The sequence below is a fragment of the Hibiscus syriacus genome, unplaced genomic scaffold (assembly GCF_006381635.1).
Source record: "Hibiscus syriacus cultivar Baekdansim isolate YM2019G1 unplaced genomic scaffold, ASM638163v2 tig00110893_pilon, whole genome shotgun sequence".
NCBI lineage: Eukaryota > Viridiplantae > Streptophyta > Magnoliopsida > Malvales > Malvaceae > Hibiscus > Hibiscus syriacus.
In genome coordinates, this window is record NW_024062901.1 from 4,370,986 (window position 1) to 4,391,554 (window position 20,569).

At 32.0% G+C, this 20,569-nt stretch overlaps 3 protein-coding genes and 1 long non-coding RNA gene across 4 annotated transcripts; 3 read left to right on the plus strand and 1 right to left on the minus strand.

Annotated features, from left to right (window-relative positions):
• Positions 1-3,646: 3,646 nt before the first annotated feature.
• LOC120145406 lies at positions 3,647-4,263 on the plus strand. The gene is made up of 2 exons (XR_005518131.1): positions 3,647-3,760; positions 4,041-4,263. It is a non-coding gene; the product is annotated as an uncharacterized LOC120145406 (long non-coding RNA).
• Positions 4,264-9,059: 4,796 nt separating this feature from the next.
• On the plus strand, positions 9,060-9,677 carry LOC120145118 (10 kDa chaperonin, mitochondrial-like). The gene is made up of 3 exons (XM_039159013.1): positions 9,060-9,226; positions 9,316-9,455; positions 9,526-9,677. The coding sequence occupies exons 1-3, from the start codon at positions 9,122-9,124 to the stop codon at positions 9,572-9,574; spliced, it is 294 nt and encodes a 97-aa protein (XP_039014944.1). The 5' UTR covers positions 9,060-9,121; the 3' UTR covers positions 9,575-9,677.
• Positions 9,678-13,004: 3,327 nt separating this feature from the next.
• LOC120145590 (phytanoyl-CoA dioxygenase-like) lies at positions 13,005-15,069 on the plus strand. The gene is made up of 6 exons (XM_039159412.1): positions 13,005-13,059; positions 13,149-13,298; positions 13,928-13,984; positions 14,509-14,621; positions 14,717-14,792; positions 14,951-15,069. Exons 1-6 carry the CDS (start codon positions 13,005-13,007, stop codon positions 15,067-15,069), a joined length of 570 nt encoding a protein of 189 aa, XP_039015343.1.
• A 2,497-nt stretch (positions 15,070-17,566) lies between these two features.
• Positions 17,567-18,431, minus strand: LOC120145591 (WUSCHEL-related homeobox 9-like). The gene is given in 3 exon segments (XM_039159413.1): positions 17,567-18,033; positions 18,036-18,185; positions 18,308-18,431. Coding segments are annotated over 3 exon segments (741 nt in total).
• Between the last annotated feature and the right edge of the window lie 2,138 nt (positions 18,432-20,569).

The following is a 20,569-nucleotide window of genomic DNA, read 5'->3' on the forward strand; positions in this document are numbered from 1 at the left end:
CGAACATGAAACATTGCTTAAACGATATCAAGTTATTTAACACTTGAAACAATCCGTCCATCCATGAAAGTAAATTTGATCTTGAGATCAAGTGATCTTGAATGCATCCATTAAAATATTATAAGAAGTTGTCTAATTTGTAGGTGGTGTAAATTTTAGCTTATATTTGTATGTTTACTTTAATGTTATATGTCTTATTCAAGGTGTAGAATATAGAGATTAAAAATTTAAGTTTTAGGGTTTAGGGTATATATATATATATGATTTACACGTGGACACGTGTGTGAATGTCCATTGATAGCAACTGTATATCTACTTTTCAAAAGAGTTGTTTTAATGTGTAAAAGAGTGAAAAAGAGTTTTATTTTCGGTTTTTATCTTTTTAATTTCAATCGTCTATTTTTATTTATTTAACGGTATTTATCTATGTAAAACTAAAGAGTTTTATATTTTGTATGTGAATCCTAACATATATATATATATATATATAAATTTACTAGGATGGTTATAAGTAGTAGCATTTATTATAGACTCGATCATTTGATAATGAATGTTCAATTTCTTTTCTAAAGGTTGTCAAAACATTTCTAGAAGGGTGTCATTTTTTCTTTTATATTATATATTAAATATTTAATATGGGTAAAAATGAAAATTTTGAAACTTTTAAGGTGTAAGCTGACACCTCTTAATATAGCTCGGTTCAGTTAATGTCTTTAACCACCGAAATCATTTGATTCGTGAATTATAAACATGATCAAATGGTGAAGTAGCTGATATACTGTAGCCACCAAATTTGAAGTTCCATTGAGAATCAACACTTGCCACCAAAATTGAAAATTTCGATGAGATTCAATAATTCTAGCTATCCAGTCTCCAAAGTCGTCTTCCTTATACCCTAATGTCAACCAAACCACACAAACTTTTTGGAAACTGAGGTTTGGGTGTACGTTTATGTCTATTCGTCATTAAACTTTGGTGGGTTCATGTTTTCTGGTTAGGGGTGAATAAAAGAGCACATGCACTTCCCTCACTGAACATTCAAAGGACACCCTTTGGATAGGGTCATGTGAATTTCATCACTTATGGATCAAACTAAGTCATGGGTCACATCTCAAACCTATTTAAAGTATATTTTAAAAACAAAACATTTATATTATAGGTGTAATAACGAAATTGACCCCAATGTTTGTATGAAAGATCATTTTGGTATTTATTTTTTTGGTATATATTATTTTTACACGTGTTTAATTACTGATGTGGTATGTGCCACATCATCTAATATGATGATGTGACGAATATCATGTTATAAAAAATGATTATATGATATGTTTCATGTCACCTAAAATGATAATATAATATGTGTCACGTTACCCAAACCAATGGCAACTATAACGATGATATAACATGTGTAGCGTCACCTAAACTAATGTCACCTATAATGATTATATGATATGTATCATGTCATCAAAAAAAAAAGATGATATGACATATATCACATCACTCAAACTAATATTATCTATAGTAATGATACAACAATATTCTAAAAAATATGAGTTAAAATGATCATTTATTGAAGATAATTTTATTATTACACTTGTATAATAATCTATCAATATGATACTTAATTCTCTAGACCTAAAATATATTTTAATTACTGAATATTCTTTTATTTATATTTTCGTTTTTCCGTTTTAAAATTTTTGCAACACTTTCTATTTATTATTAAGAACAAATGTAATATTTTATATTAAGGAGTAAATTTATAATATTTTAAAGTGAAACGAATTATAAAATTTCATATAAAAATAAATTATTAATAATAAATATAAAAAAATAAAATATATATGAATTTAAAAAATCTAGAGAGAGAGAGTGATCGCTCACTGTCGCTCTCTTCTATTTATTCCTGTTTATAATATTAATTATTTTCGACCTACAACTACTAACCATTTACACCGACTATTTCGTTGATTAATCGTCGTATAAAATTCAACAACAAATAGTTAATAGTAATCATAATTATATTGAATATTGCAGTAGTTGAGATGAATAGGACTAAAAGCAATGAAATAGTTCTGTATGTGATCACATTATTTGTTTTAGTACCAAAAAAACAGGTTAAATTGAATTATATTTTAAATAAAAAGCGGGTTTTTTATTAATACGAAGCAAGTTAATATTTATTTAAAGATAATCTTAAATCATTTGATATTATATGATTACAGTCATAACATTTATAGTACTAGAATCCATAACCTTAAAAACAATAATCTTTTTATTACCGGAGTAGGTCGATTCCTACTAAATATAAAAACGAGTTAGGTCAAAGGCACCACACAAATTTGTTCTATTTGTTCTATTGATTTAAATGAAGAACAATTTAATATCACTTATGTATGGTTTTGGGTTTGAGTTTTTGTGCATGAAAAAAAAATATCCGCCGCTAAAACCATGTGTGTGATGGAGTCAGTCTAGATAATTATTTTATATTGGACGCAAAACAACATTGACTTTAATTGTTTTGGAAAATAATAAAATAAATATATGATCTATGAGTGCAGTAATAATAAATATCATATAAAGAATGGATAATGATTCACGTTATGTAACAAATGAATAAATAAACCAAAAAAAAACAGAACGGGATAATAAAATAAATAAACACACAATAAAAAATTATCTATTAAAATAATTTCATTATATAATATATATATATATATATATATATATATATATATATATAGGATATTTAAAATTAAACATGTTTAATTATCTAAAAAATAGAATACAAACAAATATCGAATAATAATAAAATGTCAACTTTATTCGGATAACCCTCGAAAGGGGGCTTCAAATTTTTGAAGGTCTTCCATAGGTTAATCGAACAATTAAAGATTTTAAAATATTAAACAAACACTTATATTAAAAATAGAATGCATAGGTAACAAATAATAAGGAAAATGCTACATTAAATAATATATATGTTTATTTATTTATAAAATACAAGGGTAATAATAAAAAGTATGGAGATTAAATCGAGACAGATAAAAATATGGATTAAATATAGGAATACGAGGACTAAGGCACAACGATAAAAAGTGCATGGAGTAAATGTAAAAATCAATGACTTAAAATGAAGACTAAATAAATTTAAATTATAGGGACTAGAAGCATGAATAAACCATAGGATAACCTCTATTGAACTAAAAAGAATTAAAACAAACAAGAGTTTAAATTTAATTAAAATGTAAACCATGCGTTTATCATCTCCAACCATATTCGAAATATTAAAATGAAAACAACATTGATTATATAAAAAGAAATTAAAAAATGGCAGGAATATAACAACAACCAAATTGAGACTAAAATATAAACATGTAAAATTGTAAGCCAAATAAAAAATATATAAAATGAAATAAAAGGTTATTAGGACTAAAATGAATATATAGAAAAACTAAGAGACCAAATCAAGAAGTCAAAGAACCTCGATTAGAGAACCATATTGCATTAAATCAAAATAAGTTGGAGCTATTACAGAATAATCCCACAAAATCCTAAACCCGATTGCCCTAATTCACCTAACTACGTCGTTTTGGGCAAGATTTATATACCCTTTTATAGTATTTGAGAAATCCCTATCCCTCATTTGATTCTCACGACGTCTCTCTTCTCTTACCCATCTCTCTCCTTTTTTTACGCTCAAAAGGAAAAGAGAAATCCTCCCTTCTCACGGCCACCGCGTGGTGGCTCCGCCGATGAGGTAAGATCACTCCTAGTTATCTTCTCTATTTCTTTTTCTTTTTCGATTTCTTCTTTGAATAGCCCCCCTCTTTTTTTTTTACTCGAACCTCCTCCACGTTGATTTTTTATCCCAATTTATTCTTCTCCTCTCTGTCCTTTTGCTTGCGTGTTTGGTAAAGCAAAGATGGACACAGCAGAGGGTAAGTTATGGGTATGGAATTTACAGAGGGTAAGTTTTTTTTGTTCTTATTTTAATAAATTTAATTTGATTTGGTTGGTTTGTTTTTACTATTTTGCAGATTTGATGATGAGAGAGAGTAGTTAAAATAGTGGGGAGCGTGACGGGGGCGAGTGGCCGGCGTCGCGGAGCTTCAGTGGCGGTGTGCTCTGGCGGAGGCGGAAAAAACTGATGGAAACCCTAGGGTTTAAAAAAAAACCCCAAAATACCTGGGCCAAGGGTTTGTAAAATTAGACCGGTTTTAAATCCTAACGATTGCGAATGGAATAAAATGAGTTTTGAAAGTCGCTATCGACTCTGTAATATTCGATTTGAACAAGTCGATTAATAGATCGAAAACAATTGGTCCTAAAAGAACGAATCAAAATAATTGAACATTTTAGGTAAGGAAAGGAAATCGTATCTGTTCACTTTCTCTAATGAAATAATTATGATTGTCTTTACATGGCCAAAAAAAAGAAGCACAAATTTGGATGGATGCCATAGGTCTGAACTTACAATCCGAGAAGGTGAAAGGAGACGAGATATATAAATAAACAATGTTATTTAAAATTGTTTTTTATATAAAATTTGAATCTATAATCGTATTTCAAAGTATTAAAATTTTGACTATTCAACTCAAAGACATGATTAGTAAAGGTCTAATTATGGAGTCTTGAACCAACCCATGGTTTTAGTGATAAGTAATTTGATATAGTTTAAGTAAAGTCTCGAGTTCGAGTATTTGTGTATGCATAAAATCTCTGTTGAAAGACTCAGTTATCAAAATTAGGTGTGCGACGTTCGTCGGTTTGATTCAATCAAGACGAAGCCTTCGAACCAAAAAGACCAAAAAAAATTATGAAGTCTTGATTAGTAGGGATTGATTTTCTAAAGTAACCTAAAAGGGTCATTAAAATAATGTTGCGGTACTGGTTAGGCTTGATGGTTAAAAGAAAGGGGAAAAGGGGGGAAAAAGCGTGCACACTACTATAATTAACTGATTTTTTCGAGTAGATTTTTAAGTTTGGTTGTTTCTAATTATAGGGTAAATTACATAAGTAATTCGACTATTAAAAGTTACAAAATGATCTTTCGATTATAGAATGTTGCTTTGTTTAGTCTATCGACTATTAAAAGTTACAAACTCGTCATTTTCTATTAAAAATCGAATATCGTCTAAGTTAGACGTTAGTATGATGATTGTGATATGATAGTTGTTTGAGATTACAGGAATTGATTTTATCACATCTTAATCAGAAGGTTAACATCCAACTAGATAATTGCATTTTTTAACGGAAATGATGAGTTTTGAACATAACGAATAGTTATTTGATCATTTTATTACTTTTAATGGTTGAGGGACTTGATAGAGCAATAACTTATAGTCGGGGGACTATTTATATACTTTATCCATAACTATAACTATAATTATATTTATGTTTTTCTTTTTTAAATAAATGAGTTTATTTTATAAATATTAAATAAGTATTTTAGAGATAATATTATTGGGAGAAATCAGAAATAGAATATAATAAGGGTCGATAGGACAAACTTTCTCTCATTTGAGAAAAGTCGGAAACAATCCCTTAAAATGTTTAAAATTTTTAATTAAGCTCTCTTAAAATGTAATTTTTTATTAAATCCCTTTAAAATTTTTGAAAAATTGTCTTTAACCCTCTTAAGATTTTATTTTTTTTAAAAAGTAAACCCCAAATTTTTTTTTAAAAAAACTCATTAAATAATTTAAAATATTTGAAAACGTATAATATGACCCCAAATTTATGTTATCAAAATCTATAGTTAAAAAGAATAATCACGAATTTTGAATATGACCCGCAATAAACTTAAGATAAAGTACACAAATGATCCCCGACTATAGGGTGCAATTATATTAAGTCTATTAATTATTAAAAGTTAGAAAATGATTCTTCGACTATTGAGTGTTGCTTTGTTGAGTCTTTCGACTATCAAAAGTTTTTAAATGGTCACCCGACTATTCATTATGTTCCAAACTAATCATTTTCAGTTAAAAAATTGCGGTTATCTAAGTTGGACGCTAACATGATGACTGAGATGTGATAATCGTTTGAGATTCTGATATTAAATTTTATATATTACAGTTAGCAAGTTAACGTTCAGCTCAGAATACCATCAAATTTTTAATGAAAAAGGACGAGTTTGAAACATAATGAATAGTTGGAAGACCATTTTGTATCTTTTGATAGTTAAGTGATGAAGTTACTTATTATTGACGCATAGAGAAGAAAAAGTAATTATCTTCATTGATTGAACCTCACACAAGACTTCTATTAATACAACAAATGAAGCAGTTGCAGGCACCCCATATAACAACCCTAACTGCTTTAACAAACAAACTGCGCTATAACAAACACGAAGCTAACAACACACCTTCAGTCTTTTAATATTGAGTTACTCAATAAAGTAATACTATATAGTCAGAAGATCAATTTATAATTTTTAATAGTCGATGAACTTAATAAAGTAAAACCTTATAATCGGGGATCATTCGTGTACTTTGAACATAAACTTAATAATGGGTGGATTAATTGAGTTATGGCAATGGGTGAAAAGGGTGAACTAGTGCGCTATCCATTTTCGTTGTTTCAAACACGCCAGCATTGATGGGTGATGAAGAAGTAAGAAAAATAAGAACATTGGGCCAGACCAGAGACCACCATAAAGGTGGATTCTTGGTATGTAAGGATGGACCCACGTCCCATAACTCATCATCATCAACAAAGTGCTTGGATCTAGGACCCCGCACTAGGACCGGAATAGACCGCCCAATTTCATATCAAAAGAATCTAAGGACCTGGTTAAAAGGCAACGACTGCCTTACAAATCACCTTTTGGAAAGACAAAAAAAAAGACTTCTTCCACTTAGAAAACTATCGGTGCCAAACTCAGGCATAAGGCTTGATTTGGATAACGATTGGGTTCCATCATTATAACATAACGATCAATGCATAAGCACCCTAGCACCTGTTTTTCTTTCTGTCTTAACCTAAACCCTAAGCCAGAAACATGTGCTAGGGTGCTTACGCATTTGATTGGTAAATGCATTTCATCAATAGTACAAAAACCACATGCACCTACTAAAGGAGGCAAAGCGTAGTCACTAGTGTTAACGGTTTTACCCATGAATGGAACTTTGTGCGACTGCTCTAAAATTAAGCCACTTGCAGGCACTTCTTGGTTGAATCACTTGCTCTGAAATTGAGTGGTTACTTTTCAGGATGATTTAAACATCCAAAGTATATTGAATGGTTATCGGAAGAGAGAATATCCTAAAGCAAAAAAGAGAAGTTAAACGTGGACAAAAGGTGCGTCATTGCGCCAAACCCATTTTTGTTTGTGTTTTTTTCCCCATAAAGAAATCGGACGGGGGGCTGAAAGACACGCGTGTAGTTGTTTTCTTTTTGTTGGGAACTTTTAGAACCACAAAAATGGCCCGTAGCCCCATATCCGCAACTTGGATGGAAAAGGGCAAAGCCGATTCTCGACACGTACGTATACATGTGGCCCAGATGTCAACGACCGTGCTCGAGTAAAAACAACTGGAGCGAGAGTGCTTGAGTCTCGGTGTGACATAAAATCGAACGACTGGTGGGCGATGCCATTATATTTGAATATAATGTCAACCTGGAAGTCTAAGGTGAATCTTTCGGTGCCTGTCTATTTCATATTTGTAATGTACAAGCATGCAATGTTTACACTGCCTACTTCCCCCCCTTTCTGGCAATGGATTAGCAAATTTGGCAAAAGGAAATAGGTCAAATAAGAATTATATTAGGGATGAATATGGATTGATGGGATTGAAGTTTCAGTCGACGTAAATTTAATCCGAACATTTTTTCATCATTATCTAAATTTTTAAAAATATAATTATTGATATAATTAAATTTGATCTCGTCGGCCTTTGATAATTTATCTTTCATGATGTAGACAGATAATCGTAGTTAACGATCTCTTGTTAAAGAGTGGTGAAGATAATGTGAAGAAGAAGATGACTTTCTTAGGTGGAACCTCGGATAAAAGAAGAATAAGTTGTCCCTCAATTGAGATTGGTAAGTATTTATAGTAACTCTAATTATTGCGTGTTAATTATTTTTATTCGTAGGCTCGAATTGAACCAAACCAAACCCAGAGCCCGAATCCAAATCCCAAAACTAACATTACAAACAAACCCCATATGGCATACTAAACCAAGCCAACAACCGTTCAAGGCTAAAAATTTAGGGTAAGCTACAAATTTAGTACTTAAGATATCAATTTTGATTCATTTTAGCATCTAAACTTTCAAATTTTCAAACCCATATCCAACATTTAGTTTTTGTTTCATTTTAATACTCCCGTTAAAAACTTAACGTTAAATTTTGATTTTTTTTTTGAAAGTTTAGGTAATAAAACGGATCAAAACTGATAGTTTAGCCACTAAACACGTTAAGTTTTTAACGAATGAGTACTAAAATGAAACAAAAAAAGTTAGGTATGGTTTTGAAAATATTGAAAGTTTAGGTACTAAAATAGATTAAAGTTGATAGTTTAGGTACTAAACTTATAGTTTACCCAAATTTTAATCATAGATTTTATAATTTAATTTAGAGTATTTCATCACTCGTTTGTACAATAGAATGTTAAAGTCACGTTGCATGAGAGTGGAAATGTTGGGATGTATGAATAGGATGAATATTTAACTCGAACTTAACAGATTTTGATAAATTTAATGAAATTAATTTAAAATTTTGAATAGTAATCGAGTTGGATTGAATTTTTTAATAATAAGTCCGGATAATTTAAAATAAAAAATACTTAAATAAAATTAAATAACATGTAGATGAGTGTTATACAAAAATTGGAATAAAGTGGACTAAAAATCCAACCCGACCTATAATCATCCCGAATGACCAAATGTGTTTCTCATATGGGCCTGAAATTTTGGGCCTTCTGGTTTTTAAAAGTCATGAAAATTGAGAACCTACTAAGAAAGCCCATTTCCCACTAAAACCCTAACGCCTAGAAGGTTCCATCATCCTCCAAATCTATAATCCCCGAAGCCAGTATATCATTATATCATCAAACTCTGTTCCTCTCTCGCATTGCTGGGGAACTCTTCGAGAATTTCAGATCAATCCTGCAATGGCGAAGCGTTTGATTCCAACGCTCAACAGAGTTCTTGTCGAGAAAATCCTCCCTCCTTCCAAAACCACCGCCGGCATTCTCCTGCCGGAGAAATCAACCAAGGTACTTTCCTTTCTCTTTCGATCTCTTTTTCCGTCCCCCGTCTTAATGTAATCCAAGGATTCTGCTTCATTTGATTGGGGAAAAAACAGCTGAACTCCGGGAAAGTGGTGGCCGTGGGTCCAGGAGCAAGAGACAAGGAAGGAAAAACGATCCCAGTTTCTTTCAAAGAAGGTGACACTGTTCTTTTGCCTGAGTTTGGGGGCTCACAAGTCAAGCTTGGCGATAAAGGGTACGTTCATGAAGCTCTCTTTTATAATTTGTTTGGTTTGAAAAGTTCGTCATTATCTGTTTTTTTGCAGGTTTCATTTGTACAGAGATGAAGATATTCTGGGCACTCTCCATGATTGATTGATTGCAATGAGGCATTGGGTTTGTTTATTGTTTCTGGGTTTAATTTAGTTGGACGGAACTGATTAATCATCTTTGTTAATGGAAAGTGGACAGTTTTACTCTTAAAGATTTTTGTTTAGTTATTCTAAGATCACATTCCTTTTGGTAATGACATTGTTAGAATCTGCTTGCACTACGGATGTTTAATTGAGGATGCGATTTTGGATTGAAGTATTATTATCGAACGTGTGAAACTGATTTAATAGGGATATTATTTTATTTAACTCCATTATTTATAAACTGATTCAATAAGAATTGTTTTGTTGAGTCCTTTAATTATTAAAAGTTATAAAATGATTATTTGATTATTTAGTACATTCTAACATTAAAAGAAAATTAAAGATCATCTGAGTTGAATGTCAATATGTTTATAAGTTACAAAATAATCACTTGATTATTTAGTATGTTCTAAATTTTATTAAAAAAATTAATGATCATCTGAGTTGAATGTTAATATGTTTATTGAGATGTGATAATTGTTTGAGAATATATAAGTGAATGTTCGATTGAGTTGAGTAAAGAACTAGAGTTGGTCTTTTTTTTATAACTAGGTTGTAATTTGAATTTTTAAATTTTTATTTAAATTTAATTGTAAATATTTATAATAGTATGATATTTGATTATAATTTAAATTATTTTTTAATCATATATAATACATGTATATTCCATTAAATATATATATTTTTTATATAAGATTTACATATATTTTATAAAGTTGAGGTATTTTACTAGAATTTAAAAATCGATTTATTAATTATTGAAAATTTTGAATTATTCGAGTTGTATTTTATACTTTAATTCAAACTTGAAAATTTTTTGAGCCGAGTTTATGAAATTATAACTTGAAATCAATTCAAGTAGAGTTTTTTGAATTGAGTTGAAAAAATTGATTTTTTTTAGTGAGCTGATTTTTGCATCTTTAATTATAAAATTAAATTTTATCATATTTCAATTAGTATATTAATGTAACGAGTTTAAAAGATACTACATAATGTAGTGATTATTTTGTAATTTTTATAATAAAGGATTCAACAAAACAATTCTTTATAAACAAATGATCATTTTATAATTTTTAATAATTGAAAGGTTTAATAAAATAAATCTATAATCAAGGAATTATTTATATTTTTACTTTAAAATTTTAATTTTTCATGATTAAAATAAAAATTGAAAAATAAAAATAAAAATGAGAAAAACATAAATGATTACATTATTATTTATTTTTGAATTAATATGCTAAATTTGATTAATATTAAATTTTATAGATTTTATTGTCAATATCTTTAAACAAAATTTTAAAAATAGAAATTATACTTATAAATTTGACTAATCTCAAAAAGAAAATTATACAACCATTGACGAGTATCGATGAGTACTACAACGACGAATATCATTAATTATAATATATAATTTTAAAATTATAAAGTACTCAACGTATAATTATAAATTAGATCAAATATTAACTCCTAAATTAAGAAATCTTAAAAAAATTATAGCTTTAAAATTTCTGCCGCCATCATTGGTAAGATTTTTCGTCAGTGAGATAGTCTTTGTCGTTTATCCTCCCAATGTGATCGTCGTTCACCACTTTCACCACCGAGTCACCCTTTCTGAAGAGAAGTGCTCCGATCTCAAAAAACGTAAAACAAAAGAAGACATATAGATCTCATCAGGATGGAAAAAGAGATTAGGTCCGTAGTGGTCAAGCCCGTTTTAGACATTTTAGTGGACTGGAGCGCAAATAGAAATTAGACCCCTAATAACAAATATCGAAAAATTGAATTGTAAGATCAAACAAAACTAAATAAATTTACTTGTAAATTGTTTTTATTACGTTTAATAAACTATTTAATAAATACATTAAATTTTAAATAAAAAACATCAAAAAATTTTATTAAACACCCAACTACTCACACAAAACAATTATGATCATCTTTAAAAGGGTACATGTTAGATTGTAACATTCTTCATCTTGTCAAAAAAATAATAAAGAACAGTTAAGTGTAAAGTAAAAAAACAATTTAAAAATGTTACATCAATTTCGCCTTTAATTTTTTTAATGGTGGATAGTAAAAAAAAAATGAAACGTTAAATATAATTTTGAAAAAATAATTGAACGAAAACAGAAATAAAATAATAGACGAGTGACTAAATAAATAATTTATCATATTTTAATTATATGTGAATTTATAATTTTGGGCCCAGACAAGAGGAGCCTGGTCGAGTGCCCTTTTTGCCTTATGCTCAGGGACGGGCCTCATAGTGACACCAAGGGATTCACACTTAAAAGGCCGAGCCATTCGATATATACCTTCCCGTGCCCCGATTGCATGTCGTGCAAACGGGTTGGTAAAAGCAAGATCGCCGTCGTCTGCTATGTAATATTCCCAAAGGATTTTGATGGGAGAATGTATCTTAGGTCAAGTCGTATACAATGTTCGGATAAAAAATGCCGACGGTTTTGCCATCGGAGGAGGGATGACCCCGGAGTTAACCTGACCGGAAATCGTTTTGCGGTTTTCCCTAGCGGAATCTAACGAACTGTTAAACAACACATTGTATTCTTTTACACTTGGTATTTCATTCTTTCGTATCCATTCTTTTAATATTGTTAGGGTAAATTATGCGTTTAGTACATAACTATCAGTTTTTGTCCGTTTTAGTACCTAAACTTTCAATTCTTTTAAATCATACCTAAAGTTTAGTTTTTATTTTATTTTAATACCTTACCATTAAAAAACTGATAGTGTAGGTACTAAATGCATTGAGTTTTTAACGGTGTGTACTAAAAGGAAATGGAAACTAATCGTTAGATACAATTTTGAAAATTGAAATTTAGGTATTAAAATAGATCAAAACTGATAGTTTGTATTAAATGTGTAGTTTAACCTTTTTTTTATTAATCTAGGGTAATTACAATTGGTGGTATTTATTCTAGATACTTATAACTATTTGACAATAAACGTTTAAATACCATGCAAACGTTGGTGCTCGGATCCAAAATTTAACGTTAAGTTTTGAAAAAAAATTAAAGTTTAGGTACTAAAATGGACCAAAATTAATAGTTTAGGTACTAAACACGTGAAGTTTTAACGGTGAGGTACTAAAATGAAATAAAAACTAAATGTTAGGTGGTTTTGAAAATATGAGAGTTTAGGTATAAAACGCATCAAAATGATAGTTTAGGCACTAAATACGTTGTTTACCCTTTTTATAATTATTAGAGTTCTTCTTGTGTCTTGGGGCTTCCAACAAACGACACTTTGGATATTCCTTCATAGGTGGGCAAGTCTAATCCGTTCTTCGAAATAAAATAAGAGTATTTGATACGTACGCACTATAAGCACCAATTTACAATCCTTCTCTGTCGGAACCAAAAGCAACCGCCATGGGAATCGTCGGGAATCTCGCTCCACAGCAGCGCGAATCTTTCGACTCTCAAGGTCAACGCCACCGCTTCTTTGAACAAAACTTTTCTTTTCAAAATCCATCTGCCACTGGGTTTTTTCCCCTTAAAGTGTATGTTTTGCAGGTTTTATTGTGATGGAATCATTTGCGAGCACTGAAGAAATTGAAGCTATGAGGAAAGAATGGACGAATTGCTTCAGGGCTTTGACCCCACCACCACCGCTTCTATTTTCTCCACCAAAAATCAGGTCTTTTTCAGTTTCTTGGAGCAATTGTAATATTTTTGGAATTATAACTTTAAATTTTGATAGTTTCTCAATAGGGTTTTTTTGTCTGTAGTTGAAGTTGACCAATGAACACTTCTATGAAAGTGCTGAAAAGATCTCCTTTTTTTTGAAGGTATGCTTTCATACTTTTCCACACTCTTTTAGCTTTTCTTTTGTTTCTTTGGTCTTAATTTTATTTTGAGAGAATCAAATTACTTCGGGATATATGAACTTGCTGTTAAATTTTGAAAGTGAAAGGTATGGATGTTATGAGTTGTTTGCAAAAGCTTTAAAGGGTAAAACTTGATTCCTCATTGCTTTTACATGTAATCTATTGTATAAAGCACCTACACTTTCTCAAATGGTTATTAGTGAGTAGGGGAGTTGTTTTTGGTTACTTTGATGACTTCTATTTTTACTTTCCTTCCTTTCTTTCTTTTGTTGTTTTGGCAGAGAAAGCATTTGATGATAATGGAAATTTAAAGCAATCGAAGGAGCTTTCTATTATAAAGTTGGCATGGTATGTAATTTTGGAAACTTAATGTGTTTTCTTATGCTCTTATTTGGCATCACGCTCATGTAAATAGATTATAGGTATGTTTATTGTAGCTAATCATGGTTTTATTCGTTTGTGCAGCGCTACATGAGATTGACCTGGTTTTCAAAGAATTCTCTTGCTCTGAGAAAGTTTCAAGTTTGCTCTTCTCCTTAGGATACAAGAGGCCATGATCATGCAGTCTATGTATATTTTTAAGGTATTTAACTTGTTTCTTACTTGACAATGAAGACAATGTATACCTAATGATAACACCCTTTGCTGGTGACCTAAAAATTTCAACTCCCTAGTGATTTCAGTTGGTTCTGATTTCAGTTGTTTGAACTTAATAGTTCAACCTTAGTCGTCGTGTATTGGCTCATATAGGTTGATTCTTTTATTATATAATGTAATTCGAACATCCAGTCAATGAAACTTGTGTACTGTTAGTGGATCCTAGGTGACCTTGTTGTTACTTTGTTAATTTAGTGATATGAATTTATGTAAACTTTAGGAATTTCTATGGCAGTGAGGATCTGTTTGGTGGCTGTGTTGTTTTATTCTGGTGCTGTCTTCTCCCATTGAGTATATTCCGAAAAACAAATAAGATGATGGGAGTGGTTAATCGAATAATTTTGTTATCTTTATTTGAAAGATGTAACACTTTGTTCTTATGATGGCAGATTATTTTGATGCTTTACTTCTTTCTCTCCAAATGAAATGCAACCTTCTGTATCTCTTGCAAACAGAACACACACTGCCATTCCTGTTAATAGATGAAGATTTGAATGCTGTGGTTTGTAATCAAGTTTGAATCTTATCCCGTCTGAATGGATTTTGTTGAATACTGAACTTCGAGGAGTTGTACTTATATGTGATCCATTTTGACAGCAACCGGGTATAGGTGGTGAAGTAACTCCTCACCAGGACAACTCATTTCTTTATACTGAGCCTAAAACTTGCACTGGTCTGTGGCTCGCTCTAGAGGATGCAACAGTTGTTAACGCTGCCTTTGGGCCATTCCTGAATCTCAAAAAAGTATCCTTTTTTACTTTACCCTGCCTGCAACCTTTTAAAGTATATAAACGATGCTTATTTTGATCTGCTCTGTTTTTCTGTTTCCAGATGGTCTTGTAAGAAGGTTCATCAGGGGTGAAGATGGAGTTTTCTTTGATAGGCCCTCACAATCGTATGACCAGAAAGATTTTGTGCCTATTGAAGTGAAAGCCGGGTCTTTGTCGTAATTCACGGTGATCTTTTCATCAAAGGTTAGTTCAAAGAATTATATCCAGAGTTCATCCAGCTTAATGGCCTAATGGCTAACCGTTTGCGACTTTTTGTTTATGCTGGTACTATATCTTGAAAATCAATCTACAAGTCGCGGCATGCATACAGCTTGCATGTGGTAGATACTGATGGCTGCAAGTGGGCAGAAGATAACTGGTAAGTAATTAGATCATTTATGTGTATCTTCACCAAATTTTGAGATGGTTCATCTTTTCATGCACCACAGTTCCATTCATTCTTTAAAGGATTAACATAGTATCTTTCCCAAGGTGCTGATAATAAACATTTTCCTTTTATCTGACTAATCTTATTTATCTAGATGATGTAATCATAGGTAATTTGACTGTCTCAGTGTTGATTGATGCTATGCTATAGCACCAGCGACAATTTTCCTCGTCGTATTGATATGCTAGGGTAACGTGTAAAAACTATTAGCTTTGTATTTGTGTGAAGTGTATCCTCATAGGGAAAACAATATTCCGATTCAAAATGGTAATTAATGTAGTCGCCTCCCGTCACCATCCATCATAGGCCAGATTTAGCGAATATCTAGTTCATCTGACAATTCCTGGTCTGTGAATTCTTGATCTTTTCACCTTTTCAGGATCCGAAGAAAAGTCGAGCCAGAGCCCCTTTACACTTGATCAAACTCAGGAGTTCGTCCCCCGAAATTCGCTGGCAGCAGCCTCAGCTTGGCAGGGGATGGAGGAATGAAGGTTAAGGAAGCAGGGAAGAAAAGGCATGAAGCTTTCATATGCCTATGAGAAAAATATTCAAACTCTTGTTGGAATATGTACATTATTGGATAATGCTTATTGTTTTGTTATTTGGACGTATCAGATAAATACGTAACGGACATGACAATTTCAAACAATAAAGTTCGCTCACCATATATTTACTGAAAACTCAAATTTGCATCTAACGTGCAAAAACTTGATTTCAGTGCTATAGAGATGGAAAATAATTGAACGTAAAAGCAAGGCAATGCATGCATATTTCTTCAAAATCAAAGCTATACTAATAAATGTAAAGAGGGTATGGACTTGAAAGAAAAAACATAAAAAGGCTATGGATCTGATCTGAATGCTGAGATATGGGAGTTAAAAGGGATATATAATTTTCCCAAAAGAGATTGGAGCTTTCTTCTTTATTGAAGGATGGGTCTACTACCACTACTACTCTATCTATGCAAACTGATTTGAGGGAATCCCACAACATCACCCCCTCAACTGTTCCACTCAGCTAAATTTTCCCATCTTTTTTTTTCTGAACTTCATGGTGTGAGAGATTGTGTTTGTCCTCATGACTGCAAAATAAATAAAATCAGAGGAAAAAGAAACACAAGGACAATCCCCTTAGCTTCCCATTTTTGGCCATCTCCAATTAATGCTGGCCTCTCCCAGACCTTCATTGGATTTTTTCTCGGCAATACGCGCTTTCTTCCTCAGTTTCTTGCATATTTTTTTTATCTGCTTGTTTCATGTCCTGCATGCAGAAGTTTCAGTGACAAAGTCTCAATTGGCCCTTTTATCGTATGCAAAGACCAAGGGAGTTTTTCTTGACATTTTTATGTTCTAATTAAAGCTTATGTTGTGGTGATTGAATGAATGTCTGGGTATTTCAAGTGGCGAAAGGACAAAAAAAAAACAGGTGTATCGTCAAGTTCAACTATTGCTTCTCTTTTTCACCTTCTGTGGTAAAAAGAACATGATCACCAAATAACTATGATTCTACCGTGTAATATCGAAAACTCGAATCGAGTCGAATTTAGTTATTTCTCCTGGGAATATATGGGAATTGAACATACATGAGAAAAACAAAAATTATCACTGACATTTACCTGGAAAACCCTCACCAGATATATGCAGTTCAAGTTTCGAATCGAGTCGAATTTTAGTTATTTCTCCTGGGAATATATGGGAATTGAACATACATGAGAAAAACAAAAATTATCACTGACATTTACCTGAAAACCCTCACCAGATATATGCAGTTCAAGTTTTGGGTCACTTTTACATCAAAGCTCTTTTCATATCTTTCTCTTGTCCTATGTCTCCCCCATTCTATTTCATTTTTGTAATTGTTCATGTAAAATGGACATAATGTCAACAAAGAAATTAAAAACCTGCATTTGCATTGTTTAAAGGGTAAAGAAAAAATGAAAGGAGGCTCTTTCCTTGGGTTTGCCCAGCATGGTCCAATATGTGTTTTAAGGCAAAACTCCCAAAGATTAACTACATGTCCTTGTCTTCACAGTTGCACCATGCGTGACAGACACAGCATGAAACAGTCCCTAGTTTGTCACAAAAAAACAAAACTAACGACAGGCTTAACTTTTAACACCTTTCTTAACTCAAATGGCAAAACTAGTATTTAATTTCTGCATATCTGTTGCCCACATGCTGAGCTTTAGCTAATAGATACCCACCGGCCACCACCTCCCCGTTTTCTTGTTCAGTTCTTCAGAGGAAGAAACTCGAAATATCGTGGTGTTGTTGTTGTGATGGGAACTTCTTGGTGGGTGTCTTTGTTGCTGATATTAATGCCGGCTCCAAGGGGAAACAGCTCGAGGGTCTGGTCTTGTCTGTTGTCTTCTTCGGGAGTGATGTTCTTTTCTTGGTAGGGTTTCAATGGACATGAATTTCCAGTGTCTGATGATGAAGCTGTTCCCGAACAAGACAGCTCCAAGCGTAGTTCCTTGTCGTGAATTTGCATCCACTTGTTTCCTCCACTTTCTGTAATTCCACGTGTATCTAAAGGTTTACCTGATGATCCCTTCTTCTCCACGCTATCGGCGGGATGATGATACTGTTGTTGTTGATCGGGAGTCATGTTGAGTTGACGGCGGCGTCTTTGACGTTCTCTTGCTTTATGGTTCTGGAACCAGTAGAAAACGTTCTTCCCTTCGATCTTACCGAACTCTGAAGCAGCGCCGCTATTTGTTGAATTTGCGCGGTGGACGGCGTCCGTGTGCCGCGTCGATAGAGCTCCTCGAGCGTCAGTAACTGCTCCGGCGTCGGATTCCAACGTGAACTCCCTGATGGCTGTTGACTTCCCTCGTTTGCATTGCCCACTGTATCACCTACAAGAAATCATATATATCCACAAACAAACACACACACGCACACACGCATTTATCAGTGTAAACAACAAGAAATAATAAATGAAAAGTTGGAAGAAAAAGATGGGGTTTACCGAAATCTCCATGATTGAAAGGCAAAAGGTTGGTGGGGTTAGTAGGGTTTAGAATCAAAGGTGAAGCCTTTGCGTTGTTGAATGAAAGAGATAAGTTCAGATCAATGATATGAGGGTATCCCATTTTCTTTGAAGAAGCAACAAAGCACAGATTACTGGGTTTTTGTCGTTGTTGTTGTGAAGTTTGTATATATATATATATATATATATATATATATATATATATATATATATATATATATAAATATAAATACTTATCTGTAACATATACTCGCTTTGTCTATCCCTAGAGCGTAGTCACGTAAGAGAAGATTGAGGTAAAAAGGAAAAAGTAAACATGCATGGTTTCTTAAATATTAGGTAAAAATCAGTTTGTTTAGTAAAATAAGATTTTAGATTTTTTAAGCATCAGAGATTTGAAGAGCAATTTGATTTGAGAGGATTATACTATAACAAATCTATCTAATGATTCGAATTAATTAATGAATAGATTATATACATGTAATTATATTAAAACATAGATTAAAGTCATGCCAAAGAACATATCATCATTCATTAACATTCAACAGAGGCTCGTCAACATTCTAAAAATCAGAAGCAAACACATAAATGGGTTCTCAAAACACAATCAAAAGAGAGAACATTCACACTAGAAAAGAACTGTGAATTAAGTGAGAACAAAACATTGGGTCTGATTTCCTTAAGCCTTTTGATTAAAGTCTGAACCCATCATGCTCGGTTAGAAAATAGAAGCCTGGGCTGGACATATGGCTCGTGGGCTATCTTTCAACAACCATTGGGTCTGATTCCTTGAGCCTTTTGGTTCATTTCCAACACACTATCTAGACATATATGCAATACAGAGACAATGACGATTTTGTTGGTGTAGTTGAGAGCTTCAAGCTTTGAATATATTCCCGCAGATAACAGCAATTAATACCTTACAGTCCCACCTCATTAAGTTTTAAATACAGATTTAGTATATAAATAAGGTTCCACGATTCAAGGTCCAACCTCATGTTTAACACAACCAAAACCCAGACATCTAAACCTTCTTCCTTCTGTTTCCCCTCTCAGTTCTCTCAAATCCCCGTACTCAAAAACCCTGTTAACATAAACCCAGTTTTCTATCTGGTTTAACAGATTCATAGCCAAATGAGGGCTTTCAGAGGAGTGAAAACAAGTAATGGAGGTAGTAGAGCTGCAGTTTTCTTCTTCTGGACTATCTTAATTTGTTCTCAGTTGGGTCAGCATCTTGCTGTTCATGAAGACACAAGTGGTACTCATCAGCAATCTTTTAAAGTCCCCCAAGGAAAGCTAGGTTCAATTTCGACAGTAGTGCATATTTTCACGGCCCTCCATCATCAAGCTCACCTTATCAGTTTGCTGGAAATGAAGATGATAAGAGGATAGTCCATACAGGTCCAAATCCTCTTCACAACTAGTGACAACATAATGAAGAACATGTTTTTAGATGTTCATTAATGTTCGAATTCAAGCATGAGCATTGACTTTAGCCTTTTCAGTTATGTTTAAATGAGGAAGGGGAAGACAAGGGGAAAGGCTAGTGTAAATGCTCTTGTTTCTTTTTCCTGTGTTCTTTAATTCTTCTTCTGCTGTAGTATTGCTGTTGTGTTAATGTTAACAATTAAATTGTATTGTTTTTGAATTATAATAGTGAAATATCTACTTTGCTCTCTTCAGTAATTGTTTTGTGTGCCCATAACTTTCGGTTAACATAATATACATAAAGGTAAATTACGTGTTTAGTACTTAAACTATCAATTTTTATCCATTTTAATACTTAAACTTTTATTTTTTAAAAAAAATTTAACTTAAAAGTTTAGTTTTTATTTCATTTTATTATCTCTCTTCAAAATTTAACGCTAAGTTTTTTTTAAAAAAAAGGTTAGCTACTAAAACGGATCAAAAGTTATAGTTTAGGTACTAAACACTTTTAGTTTTTAACAACATATACTAAAATGAAATAAAAACTAAATATTAGGTATAATTTTGAAAAAAAATAATAGTTTAGATACTAAGATGAACCAAAACTGATAGTTTATGTACTAAATATGTAATTTACCTTAAACAATAATATTAGATATATATAATTCATTCAACAAAATATTGGACGTAGAATTGATCAAATTAAATACCTAATTGATCCATATAGCATAGGAAAACTCTGATATTAATATTTATATATCATTTTATCATTTTTAATCGTTATAGTACTTTTAAATTTATTGAGTGGTCTTA